At 42.9% G+C, this 15,629-nt stretch overlaps 1 protein-coding gene across 1 annotated transcript in view; it reads right to left on the bottom strand.

The window, feature by feature from the left end:
* The window catches only part of RYR3 (ryanodine receptor 3), a 282,690-nt gene extending 270,685 nt beyond the window's left edge, over nt 1–12,005 (bottom strand). Inside the window, exon 1 of the mRNA XM_081886370.1 lies at nt 11,781–12,005. Within this exon, the coding sequence (XP_081742496.1) occupies nt 11,781–11,831 (51 nt within the window). The 5' untranslated portion in view covers nt 11,832–12,005. The remainder of the gene's footprint in view (nt 1–11,780) is intronic.
* Between the last annotated feature and the right edge of the window lie 3,624 nt (nt 12,006–15,629).

Here is a 15,629-nt window from a genome sequence, read left to right as displayed (position 1 = left end):
AACATCTGTAATAGTGCAATGATAAATTCCACCCCTTGTTTGCAGTCACCCCCAAAATCCCCCATAACGGTAACATTCATCTAGGAGAAACATTCCAAAATTATCATCTAGGAATATGCCAACAGACCAGCAGATATTTCTCTGTCATTATAAAGAAGTATCTTAAGCACCACCCTGGGCCAGAATTCTCAGCTACTACTGATGTAGAACTTTAGGTGCTGGAGGTACCAGAATCATTGAATCACAGAGGGTCATCTGGTCCAACCTTCTGCAATGCATGAATACTGCAGTACTAATGGGGATATTTACACTAATATCCAAACATTACTGATGAAGAGGCATTGAAACAAAGATATAAATCACAGTAAGCCTAACATGTTTCAAATAGGAGTTGTGTGGAAAACATGGTGAGGGATCATGCAGTCACTATCCCAGCAACAGAAATACCCAATTCATAATAACACACTGGATTTGAATATTAGATCTGAATCACACACATATTTCACAGCACAATGGTTGTAGAATACAGCAATTAAGAAACTTCTCCTTGTAGCAACGGAAGCAGCTCATAGCAAGGTTCCAACCATTTTAACTATGTGCTCACAAACCACCAAAAAGGGGACACCAAGAGCAGTGAGTAGCTCTGGAGAAAGCCAAAAGACTTTTGGCGAGTTGCCACCATACTGTTGAGTGTATGCATGAATCCAGCCATAGAGGTACGGTGGAGTATCATTCTTAGCACTCAGCTTACTGAGCCAAAACTATATTCTGTATTACTATAGATAATATATTTGGTGATACAGACCTTTGACATTAAAAGGTAAAGGTAAAGGTACCCCTGCCCGTACGGGCCAGTCTTGACAGACTCTGGGGTTGTGCGCCCATCTCACTTAAGAGGCCAGGGGCCAGCGCTGTCCGGAGACACTTCCGGGTCACATGGCCAGTGTGACATCGCTGCTCTGGCGAGCCAGAGCTGCACACGGAAACGCCGTTTACCTTCCCGCTGGTAAGCGGTCCCTATTTATCTACTTGCACCCGGAGGTGCTTTCGAACTGCTAGGTTGGCAGGCGCTGGGACCGAGCAGCGGGAGCGCACCCCGCCACAGGGATTCGAACCGCCGACCTTTCGATCGGCAAGTCCTAGGCGCTGAGGCTTTAACCCACAGCGCCACCTGTGTCCTCCTTTGACATTACTTGTGCTATATAACTGTCAACGAGTAGTTCAGTACAAGTTTTGCATGAGAAAGGACCCAGGTTCACCAGGTGGAGCTGGGACAGTCTGCTCCCTAAAACCCAGGAGAGCCTCTATCAATCAATGCAGACAATAGAGCTAGATGGAACAATGATCCGACTTAGTAAAGGACAACTTCCTCCTTTGCACCTGGCTAAGAATATTTGTTTGCATCTATGGAAACAGATACTGAAGCTTATCAGATGGCTTTAAAAGTCTGTTCCTTAGTGGAAGAAATTGACATTAATGAGATGTGTAGAACATATACAATTTACTAATTGTCTTCATGTTTTTGTATACATTCCACTACACAGACTAAAGCTCTACAGGCAATGAATTTAACAAAGATTGCTCACTTCTTGCGGGGTTGAAGTTATTTGGCCACAGGCCTCTTTTATATCGCCGCTCGAGGCATGATACTCTGTATTCCAGTCAAACAGTATTTGCATTGCCTTTTATTATCTATTTACTGCTATCTGGAACTATTCCTGAATACAATATCCAGTTAAAACCAACATTATTTACAATCTGCTACCAACCAAACATTGTCTGAAAGTCTCAGTGCCAATGCTGGAATTCTGAAGTGTCAAATTTGTAAGAAAATTTAAATAAAGCCATCATTAGCATGATTTTATAGAATTATAAACCTATTTACTATTTATACATTTATAAAACTATTTCTATTTTAAGGCTAGTGATTTTGTAAAGTTTTCCAAAGGGCCATTTGGAGACAACTTTGCTTTTCACACAGCATGATTCACAAGTCAATTATATTTAACTGGGCTACTGTTGTGAAATGAAATGCCACGGGCTATTTTTGTAAAATATGATTTGAACAAAAAAAAAATCAGCAAAATGATTTCATAGCAACATAGCAACAGTTAACACAAACCTCTCTGAATTCATAACCAAAGGCTGATAACACCTCTATTAAGAACAATTTATGATGAAATGTTTTCTCAAAACATTTCTCTCTAGTGAATGACAGAAATTGCTAGGAATCATTGAACATTTCCCCTAAAACAAAAACAATTGAACATTATTCTGAAGCTCAACTTTAAGAAATTACGTTTTTATTCAAATTCATGAGAGACTTGTTTTTCATAAGGAAACTAATGCAGGTCTGACTTTCAGTACCTAGGATAGTTTCAGTGCCTAAATTGCTGCAGAAGCATTTAACTAGCCTGCAAGTTACTTCATCCTGCAAAGAAATCTGGGAACTGTAGCTCTGAGGGGGGGTCTTCCTGACTACTCTCAACACCGTTAACAAACTACAATTCCCAGGATTCTTTGGGGGGAAGCCATGACTATTAAAGTGGCATAAGAGTGCTTTAAATATATGGTGTGGATGTGACCTCAGAAAATGATGATTCAGTGAGCAATGAGAGTATTTACTGGTTTACGGATAATGGATACTGACTTCACATAGAAGCCAAAACCAGAAGCACAAACCTTCATAGGAATCCAAACTCTTCATCCTTGGAACATGTGTAATTAGTGCAGTAAATAATGTGACGATGCAGAAAGACTATTAGTAAAAGATGGCACAAGGTATCCTACCTTCTAACAACAGAATGGTGGATCTGTTCCTTTGCTACAAAAATATATGAGCCCAGCCAACTGATCCGTATCTGCAAGGTGGCATTTGAATGTCCTTGATATAAATTCACTTCTAGACGTAAGAGCACAGGATAAAAAGCTTGGGCTACACAATAACAGCTTTTCTCCAATCTTTTCAAAGAAGTTTGGCTGTGATGAGACAGTTGGAAACACCGATAAAATTTAGGAAGGGAGTAAGCATGTGAAAGGATACTTAGCAATGTGAAACACTAGCTGACAACCACCCATGGTTTTCGGAACATCAAGGTTATAGCATGATCTCTCACTGACTATCAGCACATTACTGTGCACATTCAACATTGCCCAATTTCTCAAGAGAATCTAAGTCACAGATCTTAGAAACGGAAAATTGCAGAAGCTAGATAACATGGTACTGCAAAGCCAGACACAATCAGTATGCTGGTTGCTACACAACAGATCTTTCTGAGATGATACTCAGTAGATTACATTGTTTACAGACATTAACTGACAAACAGCATAGGCATACATTCTATGCAAGTCCATATCTCCCAGGGCTAATGAGGGATGCAAGACAGAAGCCGAGACAGTCCTGGCATGTCTGCTAGTGTCTGAGGTCAGGTGTGACTGACACTGTAGCCAGAAAGTTCCTTATTTTGGAGCTAAGGTATAGTTTCTGGTTGACTGCTTGCTCTTTGCTCTTGCTGTAATGCAGTGGCTGCCTTTGGATATGGTGATAACACTATGGTTTAGTATAATGAGAACAAGCCCAGCCTTGGACTTGTGCACTCCCCTCCTCCCCTGGCATAGCTACAAAGAGAAGATTGGGAGCATCCACTTCTGTTTTAGGTTGATTTCAGTTTAATATGCCATCTGAACTCTAAACTGCAATTAGCCTTAACTATGGTGGCGCTGTGGGGTAAACCACAGAGACTAGGACTTGCCGATCAGAAGGTCGTTGGTTTGAATCCCCGCGACGGAGTGAGCTCCCATTGCTCAGTCCCTGCTCCTGCCAACCTAGCAGTTTGAAAGCACATCAAAGTGCAAGTAGATAAATAGGTACCACTCCAGCAGGAAGGTAAACGCCGTTTCCATGCGCTGCTCTGGTTCGCCAGAAGCAGCTTAGTCATGCTGGCCAAATGTACGCCGGTTCCCTCAGCCAATAAAGCAAGATGAGCGCCGCAACCCCAGATTCGGCCACGACCGGACCTAATGATCAGGGATCCCTTTACTTTACCTTTATGGTAAGTAAAAACAAGCAAGCCATGGTGCGAAGTTGCCTTGTCTCCACTTACCATAGTTAAGATTAACCGCGTTTAGCCCCAGTTCAGGTGTGGCAACCTGCAGTTAACAAAGAAACAGAAGCTAAAACTTCCAATCTCCTCCTTATGGCTCCATCAGAGGAGGGGGAATGCACGAGCTCTGGGGAGGTTAAGTGTGTTCTGGTTGTGCCAGAACCAGCCCAACAGCCTTTGCAAATCCTGTGCTCCCCATATTTCCCTACCCTTGAACTCACGAAAATTGAAAGAAGAAACCATAGCATTTTCCTAAATACTGATATTTCCCACCCAAGTTTGGTTGTGTTGCTCTTTACAGAAATAAGTACTTGTAGAATACCTCTGAAGTACATATAGAATTCCCTCTTCATTGTGCTAGTTCCAGAAACCTATGCAGCACCCATCTCCCTACAAAAGACTGCCTTCCAGAGTAGTAGGCTATAAATTTTCTGGGTGTGTCTGTCCTAAATCTTGTTTCAAAGGAGGGGGTTGCTAAGGTGGTCTACAGTGCAAAAGTGAAATGTGTCATTACCCTCAATGGAAGCCACAATTTGCCTCCTGGGTGCTGACAATTGACGCTATTGGGTTTCCTACTACCCTGAGCTGGAACTACCCTTCCTAACTGAGCGACAAGATATAAAACGAGGGGAAGAGCCTGCAAACTTCTCACCTTCAAAACTAATGAAGATGCAGCAGAATTGCTCTTTACCTCCCACTACCCTGTTGCTACTATTTGGGGGTTTGGGCTTATTTATAAAATATAAGCATTATAGGTATGGGGACTTTTTTTTGCTGACCCCCACTTTCCTGTCGTTTGCATGTGTTAACAGAAGGGCTGCTTTGGGAATCCCTATGCCACCCTGTGTAGGTCTGTTTCCTTGCTGCTGCGTTTCTGTGTGTATTCTTTTTCTTTGCTGAACTACTGCCTCTGTAAAGGGCAAGGCTTTTCAGATGCTTCCTTGATTTGTAGCTCTACTTTCCCCAGCCTTCCACCCTCATCCTGGTAGGTTTATCCTCTCTATTTAAACTGATGAAGTTCTATCTGTACAAATGATGATTGCAACACATCTGGGAAAGCCAAGAACAATGTGAACCACTGGTATAAGGGAGGGCTGAACATGCCATCTCTCTTTGCAGGAAGAAGGGTCATAATTCCATAATCACTTGCTGTATATTTTTCTGCTCATGCAAACCTTTCAGACTGCAGCAGTCACAATTCACACCACCAAATGGTAAGTTTCCTAAAATGTTTATTGGGATTTCAAAAGTGAAATCTTTCTCCAACCATGGCCAATGAGATGCCCCTGGGAAGATAATAAGTAGGACAAAATTGACAATATCTATCCTCTCTGCTTCATGCCCAATGAAATTAGCGATGTACCGTCTCTAAATATGGGAAATTGGGCTTCAAGTTTTCACTACGTTCAAACCAGATTCCATCACAGTTCATTGCCTTACTGTAGCAATTCTACAGGATTGCCAAACATTTATCTTAAACATGCTTCCCATCACGTTATCCTCAGTTGTTGTAACTCGAAAACAACAGAATTTCACCCAGTTCTAGTCACTATTTACACATGCCTCACCATGGGACTGAAATCTGCCTTGGTCGCGCTGGTTGATGATCTCCGGCGGGCTAGGGACAAAGGTGAGAGCTGTTTCCTAGTTCTGCTGGATCTCTCAGCGGCCTTTGACACCATCGACCATAACATCCTTCTGGACGGCTAGAGGGGCTGGGAGCTGGGGGCACTGTCATACAGTGGTTCCGCTCCTTCCTCCTGGGCCGTGTCCAGAAAGTGGTGGTGGGGGGTGAGTGTTCAGACCCCTGGGCTCTCACTTGTGGGGTGCCTCAGGGTTCTGTCCTCTCCCCCATGCTTTTTAATATCTATATGAAGCCGCTGGGAGAGATCATCAGGGGGTTTGGACTGGGTGTTCATCAGTATGCAGATGACACCCAGCTCTACCTCTCCTTTAAATCAGAACCAGTGAAGGCGGTGAAGGTCCTGTGTGAGTGCCTGGAGGCGGTTGGAGGTTGGATGGCGGCTAACAGATTGAGGTTGAATCCTGACAAGACAGAAGTACTGTTTTTGGGGGACAGGAGGCGGGCAGGTGTGGAGGATTCCCTGGTCCTGAATGGGGTAACTGTGCCCCTGAAGGACCAGGTGCGCAGCCTGGGAGTCATTTTGGACTCACAGCTGTCCATGGAGGCACAGGTCAAATCTGTGTCCAGGGCAGCTGTTTACCAGCTCCATCTGGTACGTAGGCTGAGACCCTACCTCCCCGCGGACTGTCTCGCCAGAGTGGTGTATGCTCTAGTTATCTCACGCTTGGACTACTGCAACGCGCTCTACGTGGGGCTACCTTTGAAGGTGACCCGGAAACTGCAATTAATCCAGAATGCGGCAGCTAGACTGGTGACTGGGAGTGGCCGCCGGGACCACATAACACCAGTTCTGAGAGATCTGCACTAGCTCCCAGTACGTTTCCGAGCACGATTCAAAGTGTTGGTGCTGACCTTTAAAGCCCTAAACGGCCTCGGTCCTGTATACCTGAAGGAGCGTCTCCACCCCCATCGTTCAGCCCGGACACTGAGATCCAGCGCCGAGGGCCTTCTGGCGGTTCCCTCATTGCGAGAAGTGAGGCTACAGGGAACCAGACAGAGGGCCTTCTCGGTAGTGGCGCCCGCCCTGTGGAACGCCCTCCCATCAGATGTCAAAGAGATAAAGAATTACCTGACATTCAGAAGACATCTTAAGGCAGCCCTGTTCAGGGAAGTTTTTAATATGTAATGCTGTACTGTTTTTAACACTGATTGGGAGCCACCCAGAGTGGCTGGGGAAACTCAGCCAGATGGGCGGGGTATAAATAATAAATTATTATTATTATTATTATTATTATTATTATTATTATTATTATTATTATTGCCACATGCTCTTATTTCTCTGGACCATGTCCCTCCTTCTTTCCTGTGCAAGACCCATATGTTTAACAGCAACATAATGAACAGAAAATTAGCAGGCGATGTTTTTCAAAGCAGTGCATCTGCATGCTGGAAAAAGCTTTGCCTGCTGAACTTTTGCTTGTTGTTATAGACATGGAAACCAGGTCGGCAGGGGGTGGGGAGAGATGCCAGCCTCTCACACACATACACCTTTCTTCCATGCTAAATGTATTTACAGCCTATCTGTAATTCATACGCTGGGCAAAAGTGAAGAATGTAAAGTCCTTCCGTTACAATATAGCCCTGCAAGGATTATATATTTGGCACCAAAGATTACACACCTAACATGATTAATACAGCCTATATTTCCTATTGGAAATACTATTTTGTCACATTTCACATTAATTTTGACTGCACTTGTTTTGACTTTGTTTCCTGAACACATCCTCTTATAAGATAATTGTGCCGCATTGCTTTGTTTTTGTTTTTATTGTGCTACATACATGCTCTCTGATCCGTGTAACTATATCATATTTTGAAGAGGCACAGAAAAGACTGTGTGTTAAATTAAAAAGGCCAAAAGCAATAAGAGTTTGACAGATATACGATCCTAAACCCAACAGTCTGGAAGCAACCCATAATTCTCCAGCCCCTGCACTATAGCAAGCAATACCTTATTTGTGCAGCTTCTGCCATTTGGTCATGAACATTCTGGAATTTCCCAATAGTTTCCTTAAAATCGCAGTGGTCAAAAGCAAAATGAGCACAGAGACCTGATTGCCGCCCTAACTGTAAGCATACTAACCATAATCTAGCAAATACAGCCCTGCATAGACATGGTCAGCAGCATCTGACCGTGCTTAGGGTGTTGCATCTGAAACCAAGGGAGTGTGAGATAGCTCTTATACCGAAGTAAATTTCACTAAAATAAATCAGAATTCTTCAACATACATTCAAGTTTTAAGTCTAAGAGAGGCATGTAAACAATAACTGATCAGTGCACAGGACTTAGCTCCAGAACTTGTTTTGAGAAAATATGTTGTTCCTTTTAAAAAAAATCCAAACTTCATAGTAAGGCAATAGTTTAATTAGGCCGAACAAAATGCCATAAATAGCGAACAGATTTCTGAGCTTTCGGAAACCCTTCATCATTCTAGATGTTAAGCAAAGCAGTAGGTGAGAGAAACTGGGAGGGGAACCTGGCTTGCTGTTAAAGTCTGCATTAGTCTCAGTTTTAGCGTAGGAAGAGATTGCAGACTTAACAGAATAAACTCTCCTAGATTCAGATTTTAGGTTAAACCTAGGGTTGCAGAGGCGAAGTAACATATGACTGAGTCCTTGTTTTTTCTGTATGCCACCAGCTTTAAGCAAACCACACACAATTCTTCAGTGTAACGGTTTAAAGACTCAGCTACAAACCAGTTTCAAGCTAGTCTTTGCCATAAATTCCTTCAGTTGCCTTAAGAAGCTGTTACCTCTCAGCCTCAATGCCCCACCTGCAATAGGATAATATTATTGACCTACATTGCAGGGTTACTTGTAAGTATTACTGACACAAAGCACTTTGAACACTCTGAAGTGCTATATAAATTATTGCTGTTATAGTTTCCAATGTCAAAGCCCCAAACTTTCAAAATTAAGAGACCGCCTTGATACTCAGAAGCTCACATATTTGGGATGAGAGATACGGACTTTCAGGGCAAAGGAACGGCATACTTGACCATGCAAGCAACACAGACATGGGTGTCAATGAAATCCAAAAGGTAAGTACCAGAATCTCTTGCAACGCCATAATGTAGAAGTGTGCAGAAGGCAGACAGTGGTCAGGACAGACTAGTGACAAATTTCTAGCAGATTATCCAGTGTACATTGGCAAGTAACATTGGAATAGATTGATCTTGATCAGATCCAGGAAGGCACTGTTGATGTCCTTGAGCAAACGGACTCAGAGGCACGTAACACAGATGACCCATTAAGGTATAACTAAACTCTTTCATGTGACTGTTGAGTGACAATCTTTCATTCTAATTTAAAACATCTATAGTGCACTGCAGGTACTTTTAGTTTTTGCAGCCTTTTTAAAAAAATTTTTTAAAGAAAGACAGACTATGATGCAACGTATCCTAAGCTAGTTTAGGACAGAAGAAGTGCTATCCACCAGGCCAGCTTGAATCCTGGAATTTTTATTTCATAAACTAAGCCATGCTAGTGAATTGCCCAAGGTAATCAGCAAGTTTATGTGGATCAAATATTCCGCAATTCCTTTCCTGTGTAAACAGGTTTTGTTGGCACTATAACAGCCCAGGGAGCACCACATCTGAATCCTTAATAAGTGTAACCAAGTCCTAGCTAGACACTTGCGTGTCTACAAAAAGAAAAAACCTCCTGAATTCTAAAACGTACCATTCTAATGCAAGCTAGGAAGCTTTGGGAAAAGAGAATTTAAGTACCACTGTACTGGCCACTAAAATGCAACCACTTCTAAGGCAGAAGGCAGATGCTTTAAAATGATTCACAAAAATTTAGGAGTGCAACGCTGGAGGAAAGGAATCAGATTTTCTTTCTTGACTTCATTTACATGGATTTTGCTTTGAAAAATGGACTTGGTCATATAAAAGCAAGGGGCTAAATTGCAAGTGTTTCACATTTTCTGAATGGCATACTCTGGGAAATTTTATTATTTTTTACAGTTCCATCTCTTTATAAGAACACTGAACTCCGCCTTCTGTCACTTTGTAATACATGCGATCACATCTGCCAGCCCCAAACTAAGGTTACGCCGCATGTGAGAAACTATTTTTGAAAGCACACAACTGCTCAAGGAATCCTCCCTACAAATAAATTTGTTTTAAGACCGAGGGTTTGTGTTGGTACAGTCTAGCAGACAACACAATAACTCAGCAGCAAAAGTGCTTTCATATTGCACGCATGCCTTAGTATACTGCTCATGTACCAAAGTGTGTAATTAATCTTTAGTATTTATGGCCACAATCAAAGTAGTATGCAAGAAATAAATAACACTCCTCCCTAGGGAATGTAGAATTCAGGGGAAGGTTTAGTAGCTGATACCTCTGTCTCTATGGGAAGTTGTCTAGAAAAGTGAAGAAACCTGCATTTTGTGCTTTATGATGAGCACGCCGGGGGGTGGGGAGCGAATAGTACCGTCAAATAAAAACAGTAACCCTATGCACTATTCTGAGATGCCAAGAAGCCTCCTTAAAAAAAATCATTGTATGTTTACACCATATCCTAAGTCAAACACTAAATTCAGTGAAAGATAGAAAGAGTTTCTATCCCTCTGAGGAAGGAACACAGGTTGCAGTCTCATCAGAAGTCTCCTCATGTAGGAAAAGATGAGATACCTTATTTGTCTAGGAAGAGGAGAAAGCTTTTCACCTTGCTGTTCAGTGAGGATATGAAGCAAAAGTGCCTTAGACAGCCATTTGGGTGTCATGTCAAAGACATGCCTGGAAGGTGCAAAGCTAATGCTATTGCGGGGGGAAACATCTATTGTTCAAAATATACATTTAGGGGCTTCATTGTGTGGATATGCAGTTGTCCCATAACATAAGCAGCAGAAGATCTAACGGAATAAAATTAGTCTTCCCTGTAATTACATCTCCCATCATGAGGTTTTCAGAAGGAAGGAAGTGTCAATGACACTTTGACACAACTAGCATTTTTCAGGAGCTGCAAAAGACACCTTTTCTCGTATTCCCCATGCTCTGCACCCCTGCCCAACTGGCAACAGCATGGGCTTATTACAGATAGCCAGCTTACCCATTTTGGAAATTCACCTTTTTAAAAAAAGTTGCACTGGAAACTGCAGAGACTCTGTTGCTGGCACAGTTTTTTGCAAGGAAGCAGAGAAATAGTGAAAGGGCAGCAGGAACTAAATGTATTTTGAAGGGCTGCTCCTCAAGCAACTCTTACCTGCATCAACATACGGAATTATCCAATGAAAGGATGTCCCACACCTCAGACCAGTTAATGTGTGAATCAGAGTCACTTCAAAATCAGAAAAGATCACCTCCCTGAAACCTTATGGAAGAATGTTGTGAAAGCTCTTTATGGAGCATTTATGAGAGGGGCAAGTTATTATTTCACTGGTTGACACCCCTGGCCAGAGGAAGCGCTACGTCCATTTAAACTAAACCTCTGTTTGAAGCACAGAAAAATATTTCAGGTTTACCTCTGAAGCACACTCATTCATGCAAGCACATCCCGCATGTCTGTATATTTGCTATAAAGGGGAGGAAGGATTGCAGAGGTCTCAGAGACCCCTCATCGGGCTTTGCTTGCGATTTTGATCCTCTATTCCCCGCAAAGCTTCTTTTAATTGTCACTAAGGAGTAACCTAGAGAGAAGTTTCAGAGGTCAGGTATCTGGCATGCAGCATTAAGAAACCCAATCACAAAGTTAACAAGGATGCTTCAGACACAGGGAATCACCAGAGCAAACAACTCCCTTTCGGTACCAAACTCGGACGGAGATGGCTAATAAGCCGATTTAAAGGGAGATGGCACTGAGAACGTCCAATGCTTGTCTGGTACAGCCTGTACGTATCCTTGCATTATTTCCCGTTCTCCCAAACATTCGTTCCTGGGTAACCAGGCACAAGCAGAGAGAGGGAAAGAGGGAGAAAGACAGAGAGGGGAAATGTTATTCTGTAATGCAATACAAGCAGGCACAGTCAAGGAGACAAAGAAAAAGAACCCGGTTCCTGACCTAGAAAAAACACACCAGATACTTACAGTTCGTAGGAACTGTATTTCATCTTCCCCTCCTTCGCCCCCTTCAGCCATGGCTCTGGAGGAAGCAGCTCGGCTCAGCCTCTGACTGCCTACACTGGTAGCAGCTCGCCGGGCTCAGCACAGCTCCTTTTCCCTATCTGTATTAGCATATAGCTAATCCATAGCCATATAGGGAGCCCAGCTAACTCCACTGCACTGCAGACTGTCAGTCAACCCCCTCACTGCCAGAACCAACGGAGCCGTCTTCCCAATTCCACAGCAAGCTAACCACCCCCCCCCTCTTTCTAGACTATCCCCCCCCCCATCTCCAGGGAGAAACCTATTGTGAAAGCAATGCGGGAAGCACTGCATGCATCATTAAGGGTCTCCCCCACCCCCTTGAAATTATCTCTCAACAGCACTGTAATAGGGAAATTAATGAAAGCAACACGCTCGCTCCCATTTTGCCAGATTAGTATCTTCACTTCTCTGTCTCTCTCTCTTTAATTTAAGGAAAGTATCACAATCAGCAGCTCTTTCCCCTATTGATGAGCGTTTCAATGGATGGGAATAATGACTATCGGCAACGCAGGGTGGTGGTTTTAACAGCCCGTTTTAAGCATGTGAAAATTATTTACTGCCTTTCTGCATAAGCAGCAGCAATTCTTGTTGGCACTGACTGTGTGAAGGAACTATGGGTACTTGTTAATTATGCTGCCATTTCCCAGAAGCAGCCACACACTGAGCTCAGGAAAAAGTTTTCACCTGAAACATGGTAAAATGTAAGCAGAACATGATCATTCTATTTTGGATCCTCAGTACTTGTGCAAATAATGAGCATTCCACACAGGCACCAGATTGGATCCTCAAGTCCCATCCTCAGGCACATAGTTACTAGGAAGAAACTTCACCTCAAATCAAGGCTAATTACTCTTCAGAAAATCTGATTTAGCTCAGACTGTAAATCACTATCTCCTCCCCAGAGTCCTAGTCCAATATTTTAAGTAAACAATGCTGGTAGCGTTGTTGGTTTTTTAAAGTGCACCAGAGACATTCTTATCTTGGTGGCTACCACACACCAAGTCCTTGAACCGCTGAGGAACTATTTGTCAGGAAGTTCTCTGCGTAGCCACTTGTCCCTACAGAATGCTTGGGAACAACACAGCAAATTCTGTACCACATTCAGAAGCATGGTAAAACTTGGGCACAGACTGGTCCTTAGGGACTGGGACAGCAACTCAATAAATTTAAACATTCCTCCCCACACCTAAGGACGAGACAGGCTATAAATATAAATTAATTGATACATATCTGCTGCTTTGAGAACCATTTTGGAGAACTGGAAATGGAGCCACACAGAGTTAAAGAAAATCACTGAAAACAGAAAACCGACAATTAAGTCTTATGGGTTTCCTTAAGAATTACGTTGAGATAAAGGAATCAGGGAAAATGTAGCCAAGAATGTGACTGAGCGTCAGGATTCTGTTTTGGGTCAAGAGTTTGGATCATACTAAGCCAATCTTGTGCCAACTTCACTGGTTACCAAGTTGTTTCTGGTACAAAATCAAGTGCTGGATTTGATCCTAAGTGGTTTGAGGCCTGAGCCTTCTTCATGCATTCCTTAACATGTACCCTAAACACATGGAAGGGGCAAGAATGCACCCACTGGCTGCCCTGATGCCACTGACCTAACTGGCCCTGTCCATAAGATCCACAGAGGAATACCCATGTGTGTACAGTTGTGATTGAAGTGATCTGGCCAAATGCAACGCTGATGTGTTTACTGCTGTGTGCACATAGGTGTCCCTTTGAAAGTGTCCCACTCAATGTACAGACAATGGATGGGCCAGTGGGATGAATGTCACTGGGGCGGAGCCAGTGGGCACTGCCCTGCCCCCTTCACACATACACAGTCCCATGAAAGGACTGCGTGAAAGGTATCTCTTGAACTTCTTCAATGTACTTTGATTTTGTTTTATTGTTATGATGCTTTGGTTTTAAAAGATTTTGTACACCACGCAGATATGTATTTGTATATGATTCTGCGGCACAGGTATTAATAAACTTTTAAAGTAGCAGCCTGAGCTAAGTCCTCAGGCTGGAACACCAATCAGCGCTAAGCACGCACTATCCACTGATATCAGCATCAACAAGAACAGACATCAGGAAAATACTCTTCAATAAAACCCTTCTTGTATTTTGCCACCTTCTCTTCTTTTTCCCCCAACCACAGTTGAAAACGCTAGTACTAAAGCAGGACAAATATCACACTTTATGGGTCAGGGAGTGTAATTCTTTGTGAATTGAACAGAGGTGAGCTGAAGAAAAAAGAGGAACATTGCCCAAAGGAAATATCTGGATTAAAGCAGTATGTTCTCCACACACACACACACACACACACACACACACACAACCAGCAAGAGGCAGCAGCAGGTGGGAAGGCTGGTGTATCACACACTCCCATCTGTAGCTTTACACTGATTACAAAGCTTGGCACATGCCGACAGGAATTTTTCCAGTGCTGTGCCAGGATTTTCTGTGAGATTTATGTCACCCTCGTGCTGGGGGCGGGGGACCCAAAACGTAAGTTTATGACTTGTGGTTGATATTTTGAAGGAATCGTGTTTGTGTGTGTTTATAATTCAACAAGAAAATGGTCTCTGACATTTTCCAATATTGAAACAAAAAAATTGCTTTGAGGAGATTTACAGTTAAATCCTAGGTGTCCGTGTATGTTCAAACGGGTTCCTCCCAGGAAAGCGTGCACAGAACTGGAACCATAGTACAATCCTGCACATACTTCTTCAGAAATATGGCTCAGTTGTGTTCAGTTGGCCTTAGTTCCTAGTAAATATACTTAGGACTTCAGCCTACAATTCTATGATTCTATTAGTCTAAGTATTATCAATACATGTACAGTGGTACCTCGGGTTACATACACTTCAGGTTACATACGCTTCAGGTTACAGATTCCCCTAACCCAGAAATAGTACCTCAGGTTAAGAACTTTGCTTCAGGATGAGAACAGAAATCGTGCAGCAGCGGCGCAGCGGCAGCAGGAGGCCCCATTAGCTAAAGTGGTGCTTCAGGTTAAGAACAGTTTCAGGTTAAGAACGGATCTCCGGAACAAATTAAGTTCTTAACCCGAGGTACCACTGTAGTGTCATTGAGTCGGAAGGAACCAGAAAAGTCTCCTAGCCCAACTCACTGCCAAAGCAGGAATTCCGGAATTACATCCATATTAAAGCCTTTCATTTGTTTGTTTTATTATCTCATTCTTATGCCACTTTTCACAAGCAGTTCCTCTAAAGATATAAAGCACACATAACTAAACCCAACGTATCAAAAGCATGAAAACAGCACTAAGAACATTCTCCTAACAGACTGCTCACTAAATCATACTTTGGGCCTCATAGGACCCAAAGGCCCAAGTGAAAGGGGGTGGGACCACAGAGATGGTCTCCTCCACAGATCTTAGCTGACAGGTTGGTACAACTGCATACCTATGTGTTCTCATGCTATTGCTTTCAATCTGACAGACAGGCACACAGAGAGGAAAATATGTCCGATCAAAGTTGACTGGCAGACTGCAGCCCAATTCCAACTGTGCTTAGAACTGCAGTCTTTGAATGCAAGGATCATGTTTGTTCACATGCGCATTCTTGATCCAAAGAACGTGCTTCCAGCTGGTTTGAATTAAATGACTTTTTGTTCGAACTGAACATAAGAATTGCACAATGTCTCTCTAAACCTGTTACCTCTTTTCAGTTTGTTATATCTCTAGCACTTCAGTCCCAAACACCCTAAGTTGAATGTACTATAAAATGTACTGTAATGGGATAAGACTTCACAACTGTGTGTGTGTGTTTA

Source organism: Podarcis melisellensis (genome assembly GCF_964234715.1).
Source record: "Podarcis melisellensis genome assembly, chromosome: 1".
In the NCBI taxonomy this organism is placed as follows: domain Eukaryota; kingdom Metazoa; phylum Chordata; class Lepidosauria; order Squamata; family Lacertidae; genus Podarcis; species Podarcis melisellensis.
The sequence above is the reverse complement of the archived record's forward strand: the minus strand, read 5'-3'. Positions and strand labels throughout refer to the sequence as shown.